Genomic DNA, 20,052 nt, shown 5'->3' with positions numbered 1-20,052 from the left:
GTCCCACTGAACAGATGTCTAATCTCACCCCTTTAACAAAAAAAAAAAAGAGATAGAATCATTCTATTGAAACACCGAAATGAATCTGTCTTGTCCCTCCTTGTGCCCAAAACAAAGGCAAAAGTCCCCTGGCTTCAAGTTGTGCGTATCCCAAACAAAGGCCTTGTTTAGTTTTTGAAAATTCTTGGAAAATGGTACTGTAGCACTTTCGTTGTTATTTGACAATTAGTGTCCAATCATAGTCTAATTAGGCTTAAAGGATTCGTCTCGTGAATTTCGTCTAAACTGTATAATTAGTTTTATTTTTTATTTATATTTAATGCTTCATGCATGCGTCCAAAGATTCGATGTGATGGAGAATCTTGAAAATTTTTGCAAAATGAAGTGCAACTAAACATCACCAAAGATTATTTGTCTTTTTTTCAAGACTCGATATAGACGCATACGCTCATAAACATTAGCATACATTCACTTCTATCGACACACGCACACATAGTAACCAGCAGCATATGGCTCCCAGACGGATCGGAGGAGTCGTGCACAAACCATAAAGATAGCTTTAGAACCATGGTGATTCAATTAATTCTTAACCCAAAAGAAATAAGATAAAGAAACAAAAGGTAAATGGAAGTTCTAAATTACTAGATAAATCAATAAAAAGGAAAAGAGAAACAGGAGTGATAAATTAGCATACGAAATAATAAAAATGCGACATCTATGAACCACGAACACAGGAACCAGCAGCAAATGGCTGCCAACTGATCGTCGGAGTCTTGTACAAATCATAAAAGATGGCTTCAGAACGATGGTGATTCAATTAATTCACAAAATCCAAAAGAAATATGATAAAAACAAAAGGTAAATGGAAGTTCTGAATTAGCAGATGAAATAAATAAAAAGAAAAGGAAAGAAAAATGGGAGTGCTAAATTAGCATATGAAATAATAAAAAAAATGCGACGCCTGAGAGATTCGAACTCTCGCGGGGAAACCCCATGTACTTAGCAGGCACACGCCTTAACCACTCGGCCAAAGCGTCACTTGGTAATGATGACAATAAAATTTCAAACTTGAGTATTTCCAAACCATCTCCGAGTCCAGAACCAGGTTGCGCTGAGCCCCTGACACGGTGACGCCACACTCCCGGAAGGCCGAAACGGCGAAACCCAACCAGGGCCACCAAGCACAACCGCGCTCCAACCATGGACGCCGGCGGCGCGCGTCCATCGGCACCGTCGGCCGCCGCTGCCGCAGTCGCAGGGGGCCTCCTGTCGCTGACGAGCCCCGGGACGCGCGGGTGGTGCGGGAGCTCCTGCGCTCGATGGGTCTCGGCGAGGGCGAGTACGAGCCCCGCGTCGTGCACCAGTTCCTGGACCTGGCCTACCGATACGTCGGAGACGTGCTCGGGGACGCCCAGGTCTACGCCGACCACGCCGGGAACGCTCAGATCGACGCCGACGACGTGCGCCTCGCCATCCAGGCCAAGGTCAATTTCTCCTTCTCCCAGCCGCCGCCGCGCGAGGTACCAATCCCACCCAAAATCCTACCTTTTTGTTCTTCAATTTCGGCAAATGAGTTGGCTTCTATAATTATTTTCTTATATCCCGCCAAAATCGTTGTTTTCTCCGTCGGCTGGTGTTACACGGTCGAATCCACCAACCCTAGTTATTGTGTTGCCCGTGTAGTTGAAACTTGATTTTGAATTAGTTTTGGTTTTGCTGGATTTGTTGGCCGAGAACTTGGGATTTCTTCCATTGTTTTTTTATAATACTCATAAGAGTTTTCCTGGCATCTCTCTAGTCTTGAAGTAGTATCTATTCTATGTAGTCTCGGTGAAATTATGTCTTTTAAATTTGTTAACTCGTCCCCGCTCAATTCCATTGAAAGAGAGATGGAAATGTCGACTTACAGCATAGGTTCAGATCTGTTCAGAAAGAGGTTCAATCCTAAAAGCCACATAGATCGGAGACGATAACATCATAATCCAAAACATAACCGGTAAGAGACGATTCAGAATTCTAAACTACTAGTACAAAAATTCATGTGTTGTAATAAATTCTTCTACAAATGAGGTAATGAAGTTTCTAAAGCTGCATCTTCATCTATTCTAAAATGGTATTTGTCATCCCTGTGCTGCCTTGCAGAATATGGTGATCTTTTTACTTCCTACTACATGTCTATAACAATTTTAACTATTAATAAAACTTTGGCCTTACACTAGGATCATAATGTCTAGGAACAACCTTTCTTTTTTTTTGGAAAGTTTAAAATCTCATTGCATCACCGACAAAGTACAGATATAGGGTGAAGATTGTCCCATTCGAAATGTAACTGCCTTTCAAATGGGAAAATTACAGCTATTGCATCCCTTGCTACATAAGCTTTAAATGGTTCAGCTTAAGATGGATTGCCTATACCTAATAAATTTTGAAGGTACCCACCCAGTTGCATTTTGAAGTTATAGATGATTATATGTAGATGATGCCCGATTGATACTTGTAGGATTGAATTCTCTGTTGCATTAGGGTATTGTGTTTTGTTTTTATTTCATATTTCCCTCTGTTCTTAATCAAAGGTGAACTCTCTGTAGCATAACACTGTGTTTGTTGCATTGCACCTTGATACAGGAAGACCATAATTTATAGCTAAATTTAAATCATCTATCTTTTAATGATTCCTCCACATTCTTAAACGCCATCAAAGACTAGTACTTGACAGAATACTAGAACTGCACTGGACTAATTTGCTTTCTCCTTTGGTTGCATTTGTACTTCTGCATCGTATTTGTTTCTTGTGTGTCAAAATCTTCATTGTATGCATCTACCTATGACAAGGCTATTGGTACTTTTTGTCCAGATTCTTTGATGAAAACACACTGACTCACCAATTCCTATTAGATCTGCTATAATATTTGATCTGTTGACAAGTTCATACGAAGTACGGACCGACCTTTGAGCAGAACCACATAATCAAGTGTTCTATCTGACCATTCAGTGATAAAGTGGTGTTATGGATATGAAAAAAGTGTTTGGGTGCTTCTGACTACACCTAGCATTGAGTTTTAAGATGCATTTCTGGAAGATTACAATGTTCCAACACAATTGATTTCTCCTTGCTTGTTATGAGGCATCAGCGGCATCACTAAGGATATTTGTTGCCTTATGAGAGACATCCTTAATATGTTGATAAGAGGTTTCTTTAAATGTGGTATTACTAAATACAAGTAACATGATCTCAGTTGATCCCTTGGACTCTGCACAAAAAAATTATAATATGTAATTGCTCGCCCAGAAAATGATACATTGCTTACCTAAGGAAGCTTGGGAAGTACCAATTAACATTTGAAAAGAGTAAATTTATATCTTTCTTGCTTAGCTCATAATGAATAATCTTTCCAGTCACAAAGCACTGTTTCAAGATGTTTGTAGCCAACAATTTAAATTTTGGCTGTATATTTAGATTTGGCTTGTGAAGCTTTGTTTCAAAAAACATTTTATTTTTTTATTATAATTTTCTGAGGTTATTTAATATAATACAACAGATAGTACTCTTTGCTTGTGTTTCATTAGTAGATCATATTGATCTCCAATATCACTTTTTCTTGTGATGGATTATACAGTGACAACTTGACCTTTTAGTGAACAATCTCTAAATTTGCTCTTTTATTCATGGTGGATTGCAAGACTCTTTCTGTTAGAGACAACTTTGACCTTTAGGGAATAGTCTCTATATTTGGAAGAGTTCTCGTCAGATGCAAAGAAAGAAAAGTAGAAAACATCAACCAACAGCTGAACCCAGCAACCAAAACCATCTTTTTGCCATCAAATTTGACCAACATGACTACAGAACTTTTATATTTTTATAAAGAACTTCTACTTGGACTAGAAAATCAAGTCATTGTTAGGCATCTTCAAATCATCCCACTAGAAAGAGTACGTTAGTTGGATCTTCAGATTTTCCAAGTGGGCTACCACAATTCACAAGTCATTCATTACCTCTTTGTCTTGAGATGAGAATCCCAATGCCACAGTATGTTAGTTGTTCAAGCTTGTTATGGTATTAAGTATGTGCATTCACCTTGAAATAAGAAGATGTGATGCTGATAGATCATGCTTAGTCTACAGGGATCTCATATTGCCTTTTTATGTTCCTAGACTCCCTACTGCAAAGAAAGCCATTTATAAATATAGTTGTTGGATGTTGTCTTCTTAGCACAACTAAAAGTGTATGAGAGTTGTGGTGAAACACTGGAACTCATGTTTTGGTGTGTCTTATCTGGTTATGGGCTACTTAACATTTTGAATCTAGGGGTTAGTAGGAAGCTCTTGTTATTTCATTGGATTCTTGAAAAGTTGATCCAATCTTCTCTGTAGAGAACGTGTGCATAGCAGTGTTTTAGGCTAACAAGTTATTTCCTCTTCTTGGTAGGTTCTCCTTGAGCTGGCCCGGAGCCGGACCAGAATACCTCTGCCCAAATCAATTGCTCCTCCTGGCTCAATTCCCCTCCCACCTGAGCAGGATACACTGTTGGCCCAGAACTACCAATTCCCTACCTCCGTTGAAGCCGCCACCTCAATTTGAGGAAACAGAGGATGAGAATGAAGAATCCAACCCAAGTCTGACGCCAAACCCAGCAAATTCTAATCCAACCTTCTCGCAGGATCAGAGAAATAACGAGCAACAGCACACTCCCCAGCATGGTCAGAGGGTTTCATTCCAACTCAATGCTGTGGCAGCTGCTGCTGCAAAGCGTCCCCGGATGACCATTGATCAGCTGAACATGGGCTAACCATTCATCGTCGTCGGTTAGACTAGTATCCTTTTCCACAACCACTAGTCTGAAGAATCATGTTTTGAAGAGATTAGTGTTGTATTGGTATGATCTTATTGACTACCACCCACCTATTTAACCACGAGATGTGCAGTACAGCAGCAGCATAAGTTTCTGCCTGCAAGAACGTTGCTTTAGGGAAGGAAAGCAACTGTGCTAGTAGTGTATTTTGTTCTTGCTCACTGCTACAATGGTATCTGGGTCTGCATGTTCTTAGTAAAATTAGCATTCATCTCAAGAGGGCAAAAATTGCTTTATCAGTATTGCAAGTTACTTCATCCGTTCCAAATTATAAGACGTTTTGGCTTTTCTAGATATATTGGTTATGCTATGTATCTAAGTGCACAGCAAAAACTATATATCGAGAAAAGCCAAAATGTCGTATAATTTTTAGTATTAGTTATGATGGCACCAAATTGTGATTTTTATCCACGAGCAGGATTGAAACAATTAAAACATTGAACTAAAAAGAACATGAAAAACATAGTGCCGACTCTTCCACCCCTTCATAGCTTTTGTTCCCACCCTGGCGAGTGGCCGTGAGATGAGGCATGGAGTCGATGCTCACGTCTACCCAACGTCCTGTACTGGACCGAGATTGGAAAAAAAACACGTCCTCTACTAGACCTATCAAGAGCCTGTTAGATCCAGGCAGCTAATTGTTAGCTGCTAGCTAAAAGAAACCAGCTAATTACTTTTTACTAGCAGCTAATTGTTAGCTGCTACCTAAAACAAGCCACCTAATAATTACTTTTTACTGGCGGCTAATTGTTAGCTGCTAGCTAAAAGAAGCCAGCTAATTACTCCCTCCATTCCAAATTAGGCGGTAATTAGTTAGCTTCTATTACTAGCAGCAAATTGTTAACTGCTAGCTAAAAGAAGCCAGCTAATTACTACCTCTATTCCAAATTATAAGTATAAGACATTTCTTATAATTTGGAATGGAGTACTTTTTACTAGCAGCTAATTGTTAGCTGTGCTTAAAGAAGCCAGCTAATTACCTTTTACTAGCGAGGCTATTAGCTGAAACTTGTTTGATCCTCCAGCTAATAATTAGTAATAATTTATAATTATTAAGAGCTGGCTAATGATTTTTTATTAGTAGTACTTCGCAATTAAGAGCCAGCTAATATTTTTTATTAGCTAAATAGATCATTTTGAGCTATTGATTTGGTTATTGGCTGAGGTGTTTGCGTCCACTGGAGCTAATTTTAGCAGCTAGTAACTATTAGCTCATAGGGTCTAAATATGACCCAAGTACTCCTGCTAGACTACTTGAGTACTGGCACATCTACATTGCAATGGAAACTTCAGCTACTTTGCACCCGCAATCGAATATTGAGTTGCCCTCATCCTGAATTGATAACGTGTTTTGATCAGGGAAACTCATGAATATTTGACTCTTAATTTTTCTTATAATATGTTGTCATTTGCTAAAGAAAATATCATCATAGAGGCACTTTGAATGCAAGTTTTACATCCTAGTCTTGCGTGTAATTTGAGTAATTTGAGTATGCATTAACATACCCTCTACTGATCAAGTTTTAAGTGGTATTAGAGTTTTTTCCCAAAAAAAATATGAAATTGCAGTACAATGTTAAGTCAAACCATCTTAAGTTATGAAATAAATTTTCATAGTACACTTATTCAGAGTTATAAATGCTTATGCTATTTTCTTTAAATTTTGATTAAATTTAAGATAATTTGACTTAAATCAAACCTAGAATTACATCTTTTGGGGACGGAGGTAGTATATGTTAAGTTGGCAGATTTTGTATATTCAAAACAAATCATATTTGATCTGATTGATGTTGAATCTCACTAGTCGCTAGTTCTCTACACCCAGTGTTTTCATCTCCAAGTATAACACGTGAGATTCCTAACTGTGGCACTGCAGTGAGATGTTTTATAAGGCGTGTTTGATATGGAGCGTAGGGGTGGCTTGGCCCGTCGGCCAGCCCCAGGCCAGCCATGGCTTGGTCCAGAGCAGACACAAGGGCGTGTTTGATTTGCTGTAGCTAAGGAGACAGGCCCAGGAGAGGCTGTGTTTGATTTCTTCTAGCCAGCCCGGCCCAACACCAACTACCTCCAACTACCGGTTGGAGATGGTGTTTGATTTGGGTCCGGCTAGGCATAGGCCAAATACCAGAATCAGCAGGATAGAGAGAACAAGAGCAGATAACAGGTAGTTTCATAAGCATGCAAATTGATCAAACAAGAAGTTACAACAACAGCAATGTGAATTAATCATATTGGCCTCAGACTAAGTATTGTTGTCATGCATTAATTAATCATAGCTACCTCCAGATAATTAAAAATAATCTTACAGAGAGATCAACAGCACAAATATGAGTTCAGTACATACAACACTTGTCCAAAAGCATAACCAAATAAGACATGGGTTCATTAGACAGAGAAGAAAAACATGAAGGCAGGTAATCATGCTTAGGTTGTTGTCATCATTGGTCTACACATTGCAATTACACAAAGGAGACTTGTTTAGCTTCTGCCAAAGAGCGAACAACATCACACAAAGAGCCAATATAAGCACATTCTTCCAACACCAGTCTTACCATCAACAGCAGGAATGCATTGACAACAGTCATCTGGGAGCAGCTGGGAGGGGAGGGGAGTTGCTGCTCCTAGAGATGCATTGAAATCTCTCACTACCTCTTCATAATTCTTGTACTTCAAAAACCTAGCATTAGAGAACCCAAGAACTTGTTCATTGCACTCATGCCAAGTTTTGTAAATCCCAGGTTTCTTCCCAATGAAAACCACATAGCAAGGGACCATTTGCTGTAAAATCAAAAATTGAATTAGCCTCAGTCAATTGCAAAAGCAAGCCATGAGTGTGGCATTGAAGATCTTGGGATTGAGAGAAGAAACAACCCATGATCCTAAATGCCACACTGATGAGGTGTTCATCTTGATCAACTCAAAATGTTGACATCACAGGCTAGATAAAAGTGTGGCCTCAGCTATAGAATTTGGTGCTACAATCCATGTAAGTAGTCATCACAGGTGGCTGCACATGTACCAAATAACTCCAGAAAAACAACAAGTTTGAGACTGCAAAGTAGGAACCCAACATCAAGGCTGCCATGGAACCCATCTAGCCATCAATTCTCTGCCATCAGCCTATTGGTGTTGCTAGAGAATGGATGCATGGTTCAGATAGATTTGATGATAGCCATGAAAACCAGCAACCAAATGCCATGAAAAACAAGAACAACATACAGTTGTGTAGCACCTCATATATTTGTTCACAGTTTGCATCATAGGCCAGATCAGAACCCACATTAGGCACCAACTCATGGAAACATAGCCAACAAATCCAAGAAATGACAGAAATAGATGAAAGCATGAAGTAAAGTTTGAAACAAGTGCAATCCCAAGACCATGAAGGCCATGAAATCCATGGACACATCCATTCACTACCATCAGCATGGTATGAGTATGATGTTGCTTGGGAATGGATGTGTCCCACGGGATCAATGGCACCCCATGAATAGCACAATGTAATACAATCCTCATGAACAACACAATGTAATACCGTCCTCTCAATGCAGCAAGAACATAAAGAACCATAGCAATATAAAGTGACAAAGAAACTAGCAATAACAGTAACCAACAGAGGTTACTAGTTAATACACCAAGTTTGTCTCCAAATAAAAGTTTAGCCCACAACAAGTAGGCACAAATACCACTACCAAGTAACACTTGGTCAGATATAGTTAGCCACCCTCCAACCAAGCAAACCTAAAAGGACAAGTGCTGGTTAGCCATCTACCTGCATAGGAGCTACACCAAAATGGAACCCAAAAGAGAAGAAAGTGGTTGAGGGAGGTGGAGGAACTATACATCTCAACTATCATCCCCCTCTATGCCTTGCTATCCTACATGGACTGGCCTACATGTAGTAGTTCTAGTTAGGTAGTTCCTCATCTAAATATCCCTATGGCTGTCCACCATGTTCACAAAGCCCCTGCCTAAGGCCTTGTTGTCCAACATGTAAGTGTAGGCAACAATGAGAGCTTCATTGAAGCCCTACATCTCCATGACTGCAAGATAGAGGGCAGGATCTACATGTGCAGGCCTAGTCTCTCTAAATGCATTTGCCACATTGTTGACAGCATCAGTCATGTTAGTTATCATAAGCATCTCATCCTCACTGAAGTTTGCCCTTTTCCTCTTTGCCCCAATAGTGGAAGTGAGAAGGTCAGTTTCCTTGCTGCCCTCACCAACCTCAGTGTTATATTTGACATCAGCAGCACTAGTGAAGCCATGGCCCTCTATCTTAGCAACCACACTATTAGCTTGGTTCACCCCAAGTGGCTCACTAGACCCTAGGGCATACCTACTAGTGGCCATAGCACTACCAAAAATGGTCTCCATCTCAGTGTAGAACCTGATAGGTGTGTTGAGGAACTCAGCATCCTTAGGGTGGTCCTACAGTCAATGTATTGGATTAAATAAACAAGGAAGAAGAGAAATAGTGACTACAAGTGTGCATGACTCAGTTTCTACCTTGCAATGGCCTAGGTAGTGCTCAGGTGAAAGGTCCTTGTTTAGTTTTAGTAATTGAGTGACAACCTAGGTGGACTAATTGTGTTTAATGTGAGACACATAGGTAATTAGTCCATAGGTACATGTGTGTGAGCAACATATGCCATGGAGATAAAAATGGTTCGAAGATGTTGCAAAGCTCACACATGTGATGAAGGATCTCATTGCATACGAGACATGACATTGAGTCATGTGACTAAGGTGGAGAAGATCAAGACAAGACTTGGCTCGACGGACCGGTTGCAAATATGAAGGCCAAGTTGAGTGATGACTTGGCACCGATGGACCAAAGCAACAGAGAAGAGCAAGTGAAGTTAAGATCAATGAACCAATACAGTCATGTGATGATATAAAGTGGATCATATCATTTGTGATTGATTGGTGCATATGTTGCATCAACATTAGAGGAGATGGAGTGAAATGTGCAAGGCAAAAGTATATTTGTAGGGCATTTCATTTCACCGGTCAAAGGTTGTGTAGAGAAGTTTATGACCGGGTTTAGGATAGATGGCCGTACTATTAAGAGGGGTAAACTTGTTTGCATATCGGTCATCTAGTGCCACTCGAGTGATCTAACTTTGCATCGTTGCTAGGATCGAGTGGCATGGTAAAAAGAGTGCTAACCCTTTGGAAAAATATTTGTGAAAAGCCAACACCTTGTGCACGTGTGTTACTTGTTAGCAATCTAAATTAAATCAAGTACTTAGGTTCGCTAGCTCATGAATAAACTCATACACTACCACTAGATTCAACTAATCATTCAATCAATTGTGGTAGGCTATGAATTTTAAAATTTTATTTGTCATGCATGATCCTATAAAGCATGTACTATATGCACTAACTGTATACTAGTAAGGGGTGAAAATGATCATACACATTACAATGAAACATTTGCTATGTTGGAGTAGAGGATAGTCACATAGATTTCAATTCATCACTCCAAAAGCAATGTGAAGTCCAATTATTAGCATGGTGAAGACCAATCATCAATATAAAGTACATTCTTCACCCATATGAATTGAAACCACTAATGATCAAGTACACTATCTTATTGTGGTTGGCTTGCTTCTTTTCTTGATCAATGCTTGTATGAGAGCATCAATGTGAAAATACTACTTGAAATATCATGATTAACTCACTTTTGGATGTTGCTTGCTTTTCTTAATCAACCCTTTTGATTATTTCAACTAAGCATCTCAAATGTTCCTCGGATCACCACTTCCATATTAGCCTTTCAAGAACCACACTTGGTTTACCTACACATAGGCGGCAAGTCCCTACACTAGGGAGAAATGACCTCTCTCTAAAGAACCATTCTAGATACTCACTTGAATTGACTTTGTTTGATTGATCCAAGTGATGGACTTAACTTGATGAGTAATCATGAAACCTTCTTTAAGTCATTTTCTTTCTATTTGTTTACGTTCATTTTTTTCTACCAAATGATTTCCAATTGTCATTAGAACTTAACCTTCATCTTCATCTTGAGCTTGGTCTTGATCTTCCATTTGAGTACTAAATGTGTGCCAAGTACAACATTGGCAAGATAACCCTTGTAAGAGATGTGAAGAAGCTTATCATTGGTTCAAACCGGACTTGGAAGCTAAGGCAAATCAATTTAGTTCAAGTCATCTTAGAAGCTCATGATAAGTAACAAGAGTACAAGCATAAGACAATAATGCAAATGGATATCTAGTTTGGATTGTTTCAAGTGGCATCTAGACTCAAGTATTTCATCAAGAATTCACAAGTGGTGTCTAGATTAACTTACAAGTGATATCCTATAAGTAGTACTCATAAAGATAGCAAATGTTCAAGAAATATTTTTTATTGACAAATCAATCATAAACGTGGTATCACATCTCTACACATGGTATCATTCATACAAGATGGTGGTTACACAAGTGATCCTCAACTTTAAGTGATCATCAAATGAAGAATGCTTTCATCATCTAGAAGAGCTCAAGATTATCAAGTGAATGACCCATGCTTGGACATAGGGGGAGGAGCCCCACTATAGTTGGTATCAAGGTCATAAGATCCTACACATGGTGTCTAAAGAGCTATACAAGTGGTGTTCATAAAAAATGCAAGATTCTAGCCTCAACCATCTTTGCATCAATAAGATGCACACCTTTTATGGAAATTGATAACAAAGGGGAAGAGATTGTACAAAGATATGAAAGCTTTGGGAGAGTTTGAGACAAAGAAGTAGAGGTTGGACATGGACATGGATAAAGAGGAAGCAACATTGAGGAATTGAGAAGGATCAAAATTCTTGGACAAGAGAAGCACATAAGTAGGGGGGCAAGCTCATGAACTTGTGTTTGATTGCATTTGATAAGTGCATATTCTTGTGCTTGCTTGCATTACATAAGTTTTTAAATTTAATATGCATGATTGTGTGTTGTATGTTAGTTGTAGAATTTGAATGATGAAACGATAACTAGCATGCATAGGATGGTAGCTAGACTTGTTTTTCTACATGTGGTACTAGAACCTTGCTTATAATGTTGATCTCATGGGGTTTCTAGTATTTTTGTTGTCTAGCTACTCATGGTGCTAAGGATGAACTTATAAGTGCAACTCTGATTGGTATCACGCTTCAAAGGTTAGTTCTTTACACCTTAGCATCATTGGTAGTAATTACTCTCCCACAATTCCAATCTATAGCATATGTACGAGCTTCAAACCAAACACTCTAGCACTATCTGTAGGAGGAGCTAATACTACCATTTTGGATTTGTGGTACTTGTTCAAAATCTTTACACATGGTAAAATTGCTTGGGCAAGCAACATAAATCCAAAAGTGCTTAATTTCCATATCTTTATAGAGTTGTCATCAATTATCAAAAAGGGAAAGATTGAAAGGTTCTTGTTTAGGTTTTGGTAATTGAGTGACAACATAGGTGGACTAATTGTGTTTAATGTGAGACACACAGGTAATTAGTCTATAAGTACATGTGTGTGAGCAACATATGCCATGGAGGTGAAAATGATTCAGAGATGTTGCAAAGCTCACACATGTGATGAAGGAGCTCATTGCATATGAGAAATGACATCGAGTCATGTGACTAAGGTGGAGAAGATCAAGACAAGACTTGGCTCGACGGACCGGTTGCAAGTGTGAAGGGCAAGTTGAGTGATGACTTGGCACTAATGGACCAAAGTAATGGAGAAGAGCAAGTGAAGTCAAGATCGATGAACCAATATGGTCATGTGATGATATGAAGTGGATCATATCATTTGTGATTGGTTGGTGCATGTGTTGCATCAACATTGGAGGAGATGGAATGGAATGCGCAAGGCAAAGGTATATTTGTAGGGCATTTCATTTCACTGGTCAAAGGTTGTGTAGAGAAGTTTATGACCAGGTTTAGGATAGATGGCCGTACTATCAAGAGGGACAAACTTGTTTACATATCGGTCATCTAGTGCCACTCGAGTGATCTAACTTTACATCATTGCTAGGATCAAGTGGCATGGTGAAAAGAGTGCTAACCCTTTAGAAAAATATTTGTGAAAAGCTAACACACGTGCATAAGGTGTTGCTCACTTGGTGGTGTTAGCATATTTGCAAAGATAAAGAAGTTGGTGAAGAAGTCGAGGCAAAATCGGGCTTGGGGTGCTGCCCTGGGGGCACCGCTACCCCCTGTCTCGTGCACCGCCACCCCTATAGAGGTGACCGGCTAGGAGGCTGAGAGCAGCATGTTGCCCTAAGGGCACCGCCACCCCTAGGGTGGTGCCCACCTAGACTTGGTGAAGTATAGCAGGAGCCGGGTGGTCACCGGAAGTGGCGGTGCACACCACCATGGTGAGGGCGGTGCACCACCAGGTGTAGTTCGATGCCACCGCCTCTTTTTGGCAGAGAGCGAGGGAGCAGGGTTGGTCACTGCCATGGTGACGACGGTGCACTGCCCTATTTTTCTCGAGAGTAAGGTTTTCACGGGGTTGGCTTGGGAGGTCACCGCCTTTCTAGCCATTAGAATTCGATCATTGGAAGGGGCACCGCTATGTCCGATGCCAGGCACCGTCATGTCCGGTTCCCTCGTAGAAACCAACAGCTTTGCTCCAACAGCTCTATTTGGCTTGGAGGCTATAAATAGAGGTGGAGCACGAGCTTGGGCTGGTTGCTGAGCACCCTTAAGCCTTGGTGGCTTGTGTAGGTGTGCTTGGGAGCCCTCTAACTCACTTGTGCTTGATAGTGATTATCCGATCGAGTGAGTGAGCGATTCTAGTGCGATTGCATCATGAGGTTGCATCGAGTGGCACTACGTGATTGAGTTGTAAACTAGTGGTGCTTGTTACTCTTGGAGGTTGCCACCTCCTAGACAGCTTGGTGGCTTGTGACTCCGTTGAAGCACGCGAGAAGATTATGCGATGCTTCGGAGGAGGATTTGTGAGGGGAGATTGTGCTCACCCCACTGGGGATCACGAAGAGCAACTCTAGTAGAGCGAGATGCGAAGGGCGATAAGTGGTCCAGCTGGGATCAAGTGCTAGAGCTTGTGGTAAGCACTCCACGTGGGAGAGTGTGACTTGCGGGTCACCACTAGCAAGAGGACCGGTGGCAACCTTGGAGCTTGTCTTAACAGGTGACTGGCTTGTTGTCAACCAAGTGAACCACAGGATAAAAATCACCATGTCATCCTTGTCTTCCCGTTGGTTTGTATTCCCCTTACACAAGCTTGTAATTACATTTATATACATTGTGCTTGTGTAGTTGCTCTTGTAATTAGTTAGCTTGAGTAGCTCGCTAGTTACCTTCTTGCTTGTGTAGCATAGAAGGCGCTCCCTTGCGCAACTAATTTGGCTTGAGTAGCCTTGTTAGTTGCATTGCTTAGTTTGTGTAGCTAAGTAATTTGAGCTCTATAATTTGGCTTGTGTAGCCTTGTTATTGAGCATTGCTAGTGAACTTAGGGGCTTTGTACGCTTTGCATCACTAGTTGTGTAAGAGTTCCCTTGGTTGCTTAAAGTACTAGTTGCATAGGTTTATGTGACCTTGCAAGCTAGAATTGTTAGGTGAGCTCTAGCTAGCCCAGCACCTTTGTTGCCTATTTAGGATCTTTGTAAGGTGCTTGAAACTTAGATAGAGGGGTGTAGTCTTGGCTAGACTGATAGTTTTAATTCCACATTTGTTTCGGTTAGCCGGTGCATTTAATTTTTAGAAAGGACTATTCACCCTCTCTAGTCCACCATCTCGACCCTACATCAGGTTCCAGCATTATGGCATTGGTCTCATGATCAAACAGTGCACTACTAAGGTCCTTCAACTTGCACACCCTAGCCCACTTTTGCCTCCACTTCCTCAAGTGATTGTACACTTGAGTAGGGCTGACAGCTTCACCACTATACTCCCTAAGAGCCTTTGCCACACAGTTGACATCCTTATCCTTGAAGCACTTGTCAGTCCTACTGCCATCAGATACTATCTGGGACATCCTCCTAAGGACAAACCCAGAGATGTTGTTATTCCACCTCATGGAGGGCCTAGCACTAGCAGCACCCCCTAGGTAGGCACTACCTCAAGTGCATCAGCTCCCTCATCAACCACCTTAGGTGCAGCAACACCCCCTAGCTAGCCCAGCACCAGCCACACTAGCCATGTCAACAACTAGCACAAATCCAGCCATCCTAATAAGGTCACCATACATGACATCAAGCCAAGTATCAACAACAGATAGAAGATGAACAAGAGATACAAGATGAACAATAGATAGAAGAATTACAGCAGGTTAGTCTCAATCATGTCTATGATAACAGAAACATCATAAATATTACAGTAGGATTGGTCTCAATCATGTCCATTAGTTATTACACATGAGCAGTACACCACATGAGTTCCATATCCAGGGTCTACAAGCTAAAATCATACATGAATGGAAAGCATGAATCAAATCCTAGCAGTACCCCTAGTAGCCCACATGGCATTGTAAATGCCATCCCTCTTATTAGACATGCCAGTTGAGTCCTGGGAAAATATATCTCCCACATGCTAGGTTTCATGTGCCTTAGGCTGGCTCCCTAGAAAGCCCTCCTCTCCTAGGACAACGTCATCAGTGTCAAACCCAAGGATCTAATTATAGAGAATGCAATAGGGCAGTACAAGCTTCACTTGTGTCTTGTATGTGTGGAATGGTTTGTTGTCTAGTATACGAAATCTGTTCTTGAGTGCACTAAAAGCTCTCTCCATTGTCACCCTAAGGGATGAGTACCTTAGGGTTAACAACTCCTTAGCATTGGTAGGATAATTGCGGCTCCCATATTCAGACATGTGGTACCTCACCCTTCTATAGGGAGGGAGGAAACCAGTGCGACAAGCATAGCCAGCATCTACAAGGTAAAACTTCCCTACAAGTGCACCAAAAGATATACTACAGTGAATGTGTGTGACTGTTTAAGGACAATAGTGCATGGACTAATGAATCAACACTACATGGACTAATGAATTTAGTTACCTTCTGGTACAATGAACCCATCATTTCTCTCAATTGCATCAGCTAGGATGAGGGCATCATGGGCTGATCCCTCCCATCTAGCAAGTACATATGTGAACTTGAGGTCAAAGTCCACAGCAGCCATCACATTTTATGTGGGGTTGTGCTTTCTACCCCTAAAAGCCTACTACATGTGTCTAGGCACCCTTGCCAACACATGTGTGCCATCAAAATGGCACTAACACAGTCCTATAAATGTTTTAAATAGGGGATAAGTCCACAGATGAACAATTGGTTGAACCTAAGGCATATAAGCAAGTTTAACGAGTACCTGCATAAAAGGGTACCATCTTTGGCTACCCATGATTTTGGGATGTGTGGCAGTGCTTGGAGGTCTGATCATATTAGTCCTAAGCTCACCAACAGCATAAAGAACTTGGTGGAAGACTCTACTAACTGTCTTAATAGACCTCCTAAAGGACTGGTGAACTACCCTGAACCTCTAGTTGTGACCAACCACATGGAGGAACATTGCAACCTGCTCCTCAATAGAACACCCACTAATTTCTGGAACAAGGTCTCTACCTCTAAAAAGATTGCATAGAGCAAAAAAAAGGGAGCTCTGGTCATACACAACATAGGCACTCATCATCAGCCTATTATATATCATTTGGAGGGTTCCTAGCCTATGCTACTGGCCTAAAGACCTAGGACCATAAGGTATAGGCTCATGTTGGGCCCTAATTCTTCTAAGTCTAGTGATGAAAAAGATAGCATCACCACAACCATGGCAGCTGCTTGCCTAGGACATCATCTCACGCTGTTCAGTTGGATCCATCTACATGCATTTAACATTCAAATGTATAACTCAGTTCTAGTAGATCCTGGCTGGCCTCAACATGAAAGTGTTAGCATTCACAGCAAGATAAAATAGCATGGCTATATAAGAAAAAATGCCTCTTGTGCATTGGACATATTCATCATTGACCATATCAAACTACTAACAATTCAGCATACACGCGAAGCTACTACAAAAACGTATTCTTAGCAACAAGACCAACATCATTGACCAAGATTAACATTCCACAGACACAAATCGAAACCAACAAGGGCAAGAGGAAACCCTGGAATCAAATTAATGGGGGATAGGGGTCGATTTCACCTCGGGGGAGTTGACGGTTAGTTGAAGTGGCGCTAGACGGAGAAGAAGAAGAGCCAATGGTGAAGAAGTAGCAGATCTGGTACGGGACGAAGTAGATCCACCCGAACCAACACCAGACACACCACCGCAACATGGAGAAGACGAAGGAGGAAGACGACCGCCTCTGCAGTGCCCAGCAGGAGACGCAGCAGCATCGCGGCCAAGCGGATCCCAACCGGGGAACGGAGACCAAGCTCGGAGAGGAAGAAGACAGGCGCGCCTCATACCACTGCACCATCACCGCCGGTCACTCAACGCGAACGTTGTAGGGAGAGATGGGGACGACAGAGCGAGAGGAAGGAGAAGGAGCCAGCGGGGGAGGGCGACAGCTTATAAATATGGCAGTTTTCACCGGGGAGGAGCGCGCGCGGAAGTTTCAGGGTTCCCGCGCGAGCCGCTGCTGTCGCCCCAAAATCGCCCTGCGTGAGGACGGAGCGAGCTGATCCCGGGAGAAACGAACCCTAGGGGCATTTCCCCGGGTGCAGGAGAGAGGGGATTTTGCACGCCGCGAGTCGGGCCGGAAGCTGAGCCAAGTGAATCAAACAAGCCCGTCTGCAGCTGGAGGACGTAGGGCCACCCCAAAGCCCAATATCAAACACGCCCATAGTATATTGTATTAACTAACTATTGAGCTGCCAATTGATTCGATTCCCTGATCACACGAAGCAATGCAAGTACATGCTCTTGATTTGGGGCACGCGGTTACCTGCTTAGCACATTTGTTTACTTGGAGCGTATATGCATGTTGGTACGCTGCTGATACTTCGAAATTAGATCAAGCAAAGCACGCATGCATGGGGCAGAGAAATCAACAAAGGAATCGTATCGATCGATCTGTACAAAAATGGCCACTGACAGCTGCAGTAGCTTTCTTCTTCGAAAACAAGGAGGGAGGGGAAAAAAGGCTACACCTACACAGGTTTCGCCGTGGCTTCCCGTACACCGCCGGTGCCCAAAGTCTCGGCTTACCGTACACATGAGAGCAGAGCAACACACTTCCCTGCACCGGCGGTGTACGGGAAGGCGTGCTCTGTTCCATGGTCCATGGACCATGTCCAAGGCTCGTCTGCTAGCTCCTGGGACCTGGCCACCTGGGGTGCATCACCTGTCAATTCAATTTACCATCGACTCGCGGTGCACGGCCCAGATCATCCGCCATGACATGGACGCGTGGACCGGCTCCACGGGCTCAGCCACTGCACGCCGGCCGCCACAGCGAGCAGAACGACACCGGCTGCCCCTTCCACCGCAGCGCCACCGCGCCGGCCGCCCCCGACGCCAACATCTCCCAACCGCCGTCGTACTTCCTCAGCAGCGACTTGGCCGACTCCACCGCCTCGTCCCCGAACGCGGACTCCTCGAACCCAGCCGCCGCCATGCGCTCCCGCCACGCCTCCCTCCCTGCCCCCGCCGCCTCCGACGCGACGGACGTGCCGGCCTCGGCCTCCAGCAGGCGCCTCTCCTCCCCGTCCCTCCCCTTGAACGCCGCGGACGTCGACTCCAGGAACCGCCACAGCAGCTCCAGCCTCGCCGTGAACTCGCCCGCCGCGGTGCCGTCGCCCCCGCCGTCGAGCTCCGAGACCACCACCAGCTCCGGGTTGAGGCCTCGGACCTTCCTTAGGATCTCTGTCCGCTCGTCGGCGCCGGCGTGGCCGAGCCGGAACTGGAGACACACGACGAGGGCCTCGCCCGGCGGGGAGGCCAACCCATGATGCACGGAGTCCAGGGAGGCCGCGCGGCTGATGGCGAGCTGCAGGTTGATGGACTTGGCGTACCGGAGGAGGTGCGGCGAGAAGTCGTACCCCGGAGGCGACGACGAGAAGGGCGCCGGCGGAGTGGCCGCGGGGCCCGCGACGGTGAGGCGGACGGAGGGCGGCGCGCGCCCACCGGGCAGCCGGGTCAGCGACTCCAGCAGCGTCGGCCACTGCACGCCGTGCGAGACGCCGAGGTCGACGACGTGGAGCGGCCGGGGCTCCGCGGAGCCGCCGCGCGACGCGGCCTGCGCGATGGCGGCGTTGGCCAGCGCGTTCGGGAGCGCGAACCACGGGCTCACCTCGTGGAACCTGATGAGCGACGCGCGGAACAGCCGCAGCTCCGCGCCCGCGAACGCCGGCGTCGGGCACTCGCACGTCGGCACCCGCACGGTCGCTGCGGCCGCGGGGCCAACGGCGGCGGGGAGCCTGCGGGCGAGCGCGCGCAGCCCGTGCGCGGCCAGCCGGTGGTTGGCGTCGCCGGAGAAGGAGGCGAGCTCGCCGAGCACGTAGAACAGGTGCTGCACGCGCGACAGGTTGCCGGCCTCGACGGCGGCCGTGCACGGGTTCAGAAGCTGCTCCGCCCACCTCGTGTCCCGGTCGGATCCCGCTCCCCCGCCCTTGGAGCTGCCCTTCTTGCTGCCGCTGCCGCTACCGGCACCTGGCCTGTCCTGGTCCGCGCGGCGACGCTGGTTGCTGCCACTGTGGGCGGACGCCCTGTGCGCCGGGGACTTGCGCTTCCTGAACGAAGGTTCCGACGGTGACGACACGGCCGGTGACGCAATGCTTGGCGAGGTGTGCGCCAGGGGCGGACTGGTCGTCGTCAGCAGCGGCGCCGGGGGCGAGAGCGTCTGCGCCACGACGCTGCCAATATCATCTTGCTGCGCCGCCGCGGGATTGGACCACCACCCATAGCCGGCGCCGGCGATGTCGACATCCGCGGTGAGGAAGGAGATGGAATCCTCAAGCCAGTTGAAGCCGCTGTTGGTCGTGGTGGCGGCGAGCTCCGGGTGCTCCTGCTCGTGGCAGCTCATGGGCTTCATGCATGCAATCTTGCAAGAAGATGAGATGTGCATGGACATGCACCAAAAGCAACTACAGGTGGGAGTGGATCCGCTTGGCGTTTGCGTCTTAGTTAGGCCTTTGCTTTGATTTGTGAAGCTTAATCTAGGGTTTGATGAATTGATTGGAGGTTAATGAGGACGGAGCAGAGATCAGTGGCCTTGTTTATGCATTGGTGGGGTTATTTTAGGGTTCTGCCCTCGTG

The 20,052-nt window shown here is 44.4% G+C and overlaps 1 protein-coding gene, 1 non-coding gene and 1 pseudogene across 2 annotated transcripts; 1 reads left to right on the top strand and 2 right to left on the bottom strand.

Annotated features, from left to right (window-relative positions):
- Positions 1-955: 955 nt before the first annotated feature.
- TRNAS-GCU (transfer RNA serine (anticodon GCU)) lies at positions 956-1,037 on the bottom strand. The gene has a single exon. It is a non-coding gene; the product is annotated as a tRNA-Ser (tRNA).
- Positions 1,038-1,107: 70 nt separating this feature from the next.
- On the top strand, positions 1,108-5,102 carry LOC136539650 (transcription initiation factor TFIID subunit 9-like; annotated as a pseudogene).
- Positions 5,103-17,848: 12,746 nt separating this feature from the next.
- On the bottom strand, positions 17,849-20,052 carry LOC136539649 (protein NODULATION SIGNALING PATHWAY 1-like). The gene has a single exon (XM_066531608.1). The coding sequence runs from the start codon at positions 19,865-19,867 to the stop codon at positions 18,224-18,226; it is 1,644 nt and encodes a 547-aa protein (XP_066387705.1). The 5' UTR covers positions 19,868-20,052; the 3' UTR covers positions 17,849-18,223.

This window comes from Miscanthus floridulus, chromosome 2 (genome assembly GCF_019320115.1).
Source record: "Miscanthus floridulus cultivar M001 chromosome 2, ASM1932011v1, whole genome shotgun sequence".
Lineage (NCBI taxonomy): Eukaryota > Viridiplantae > Streptophyta > Magnoliopsida > Poales > Poaceae > Miscanthus > Miscanthus floridulus.
This window is presented reverse-complemented; position numbering and strand designations above follow the sequence as displayed.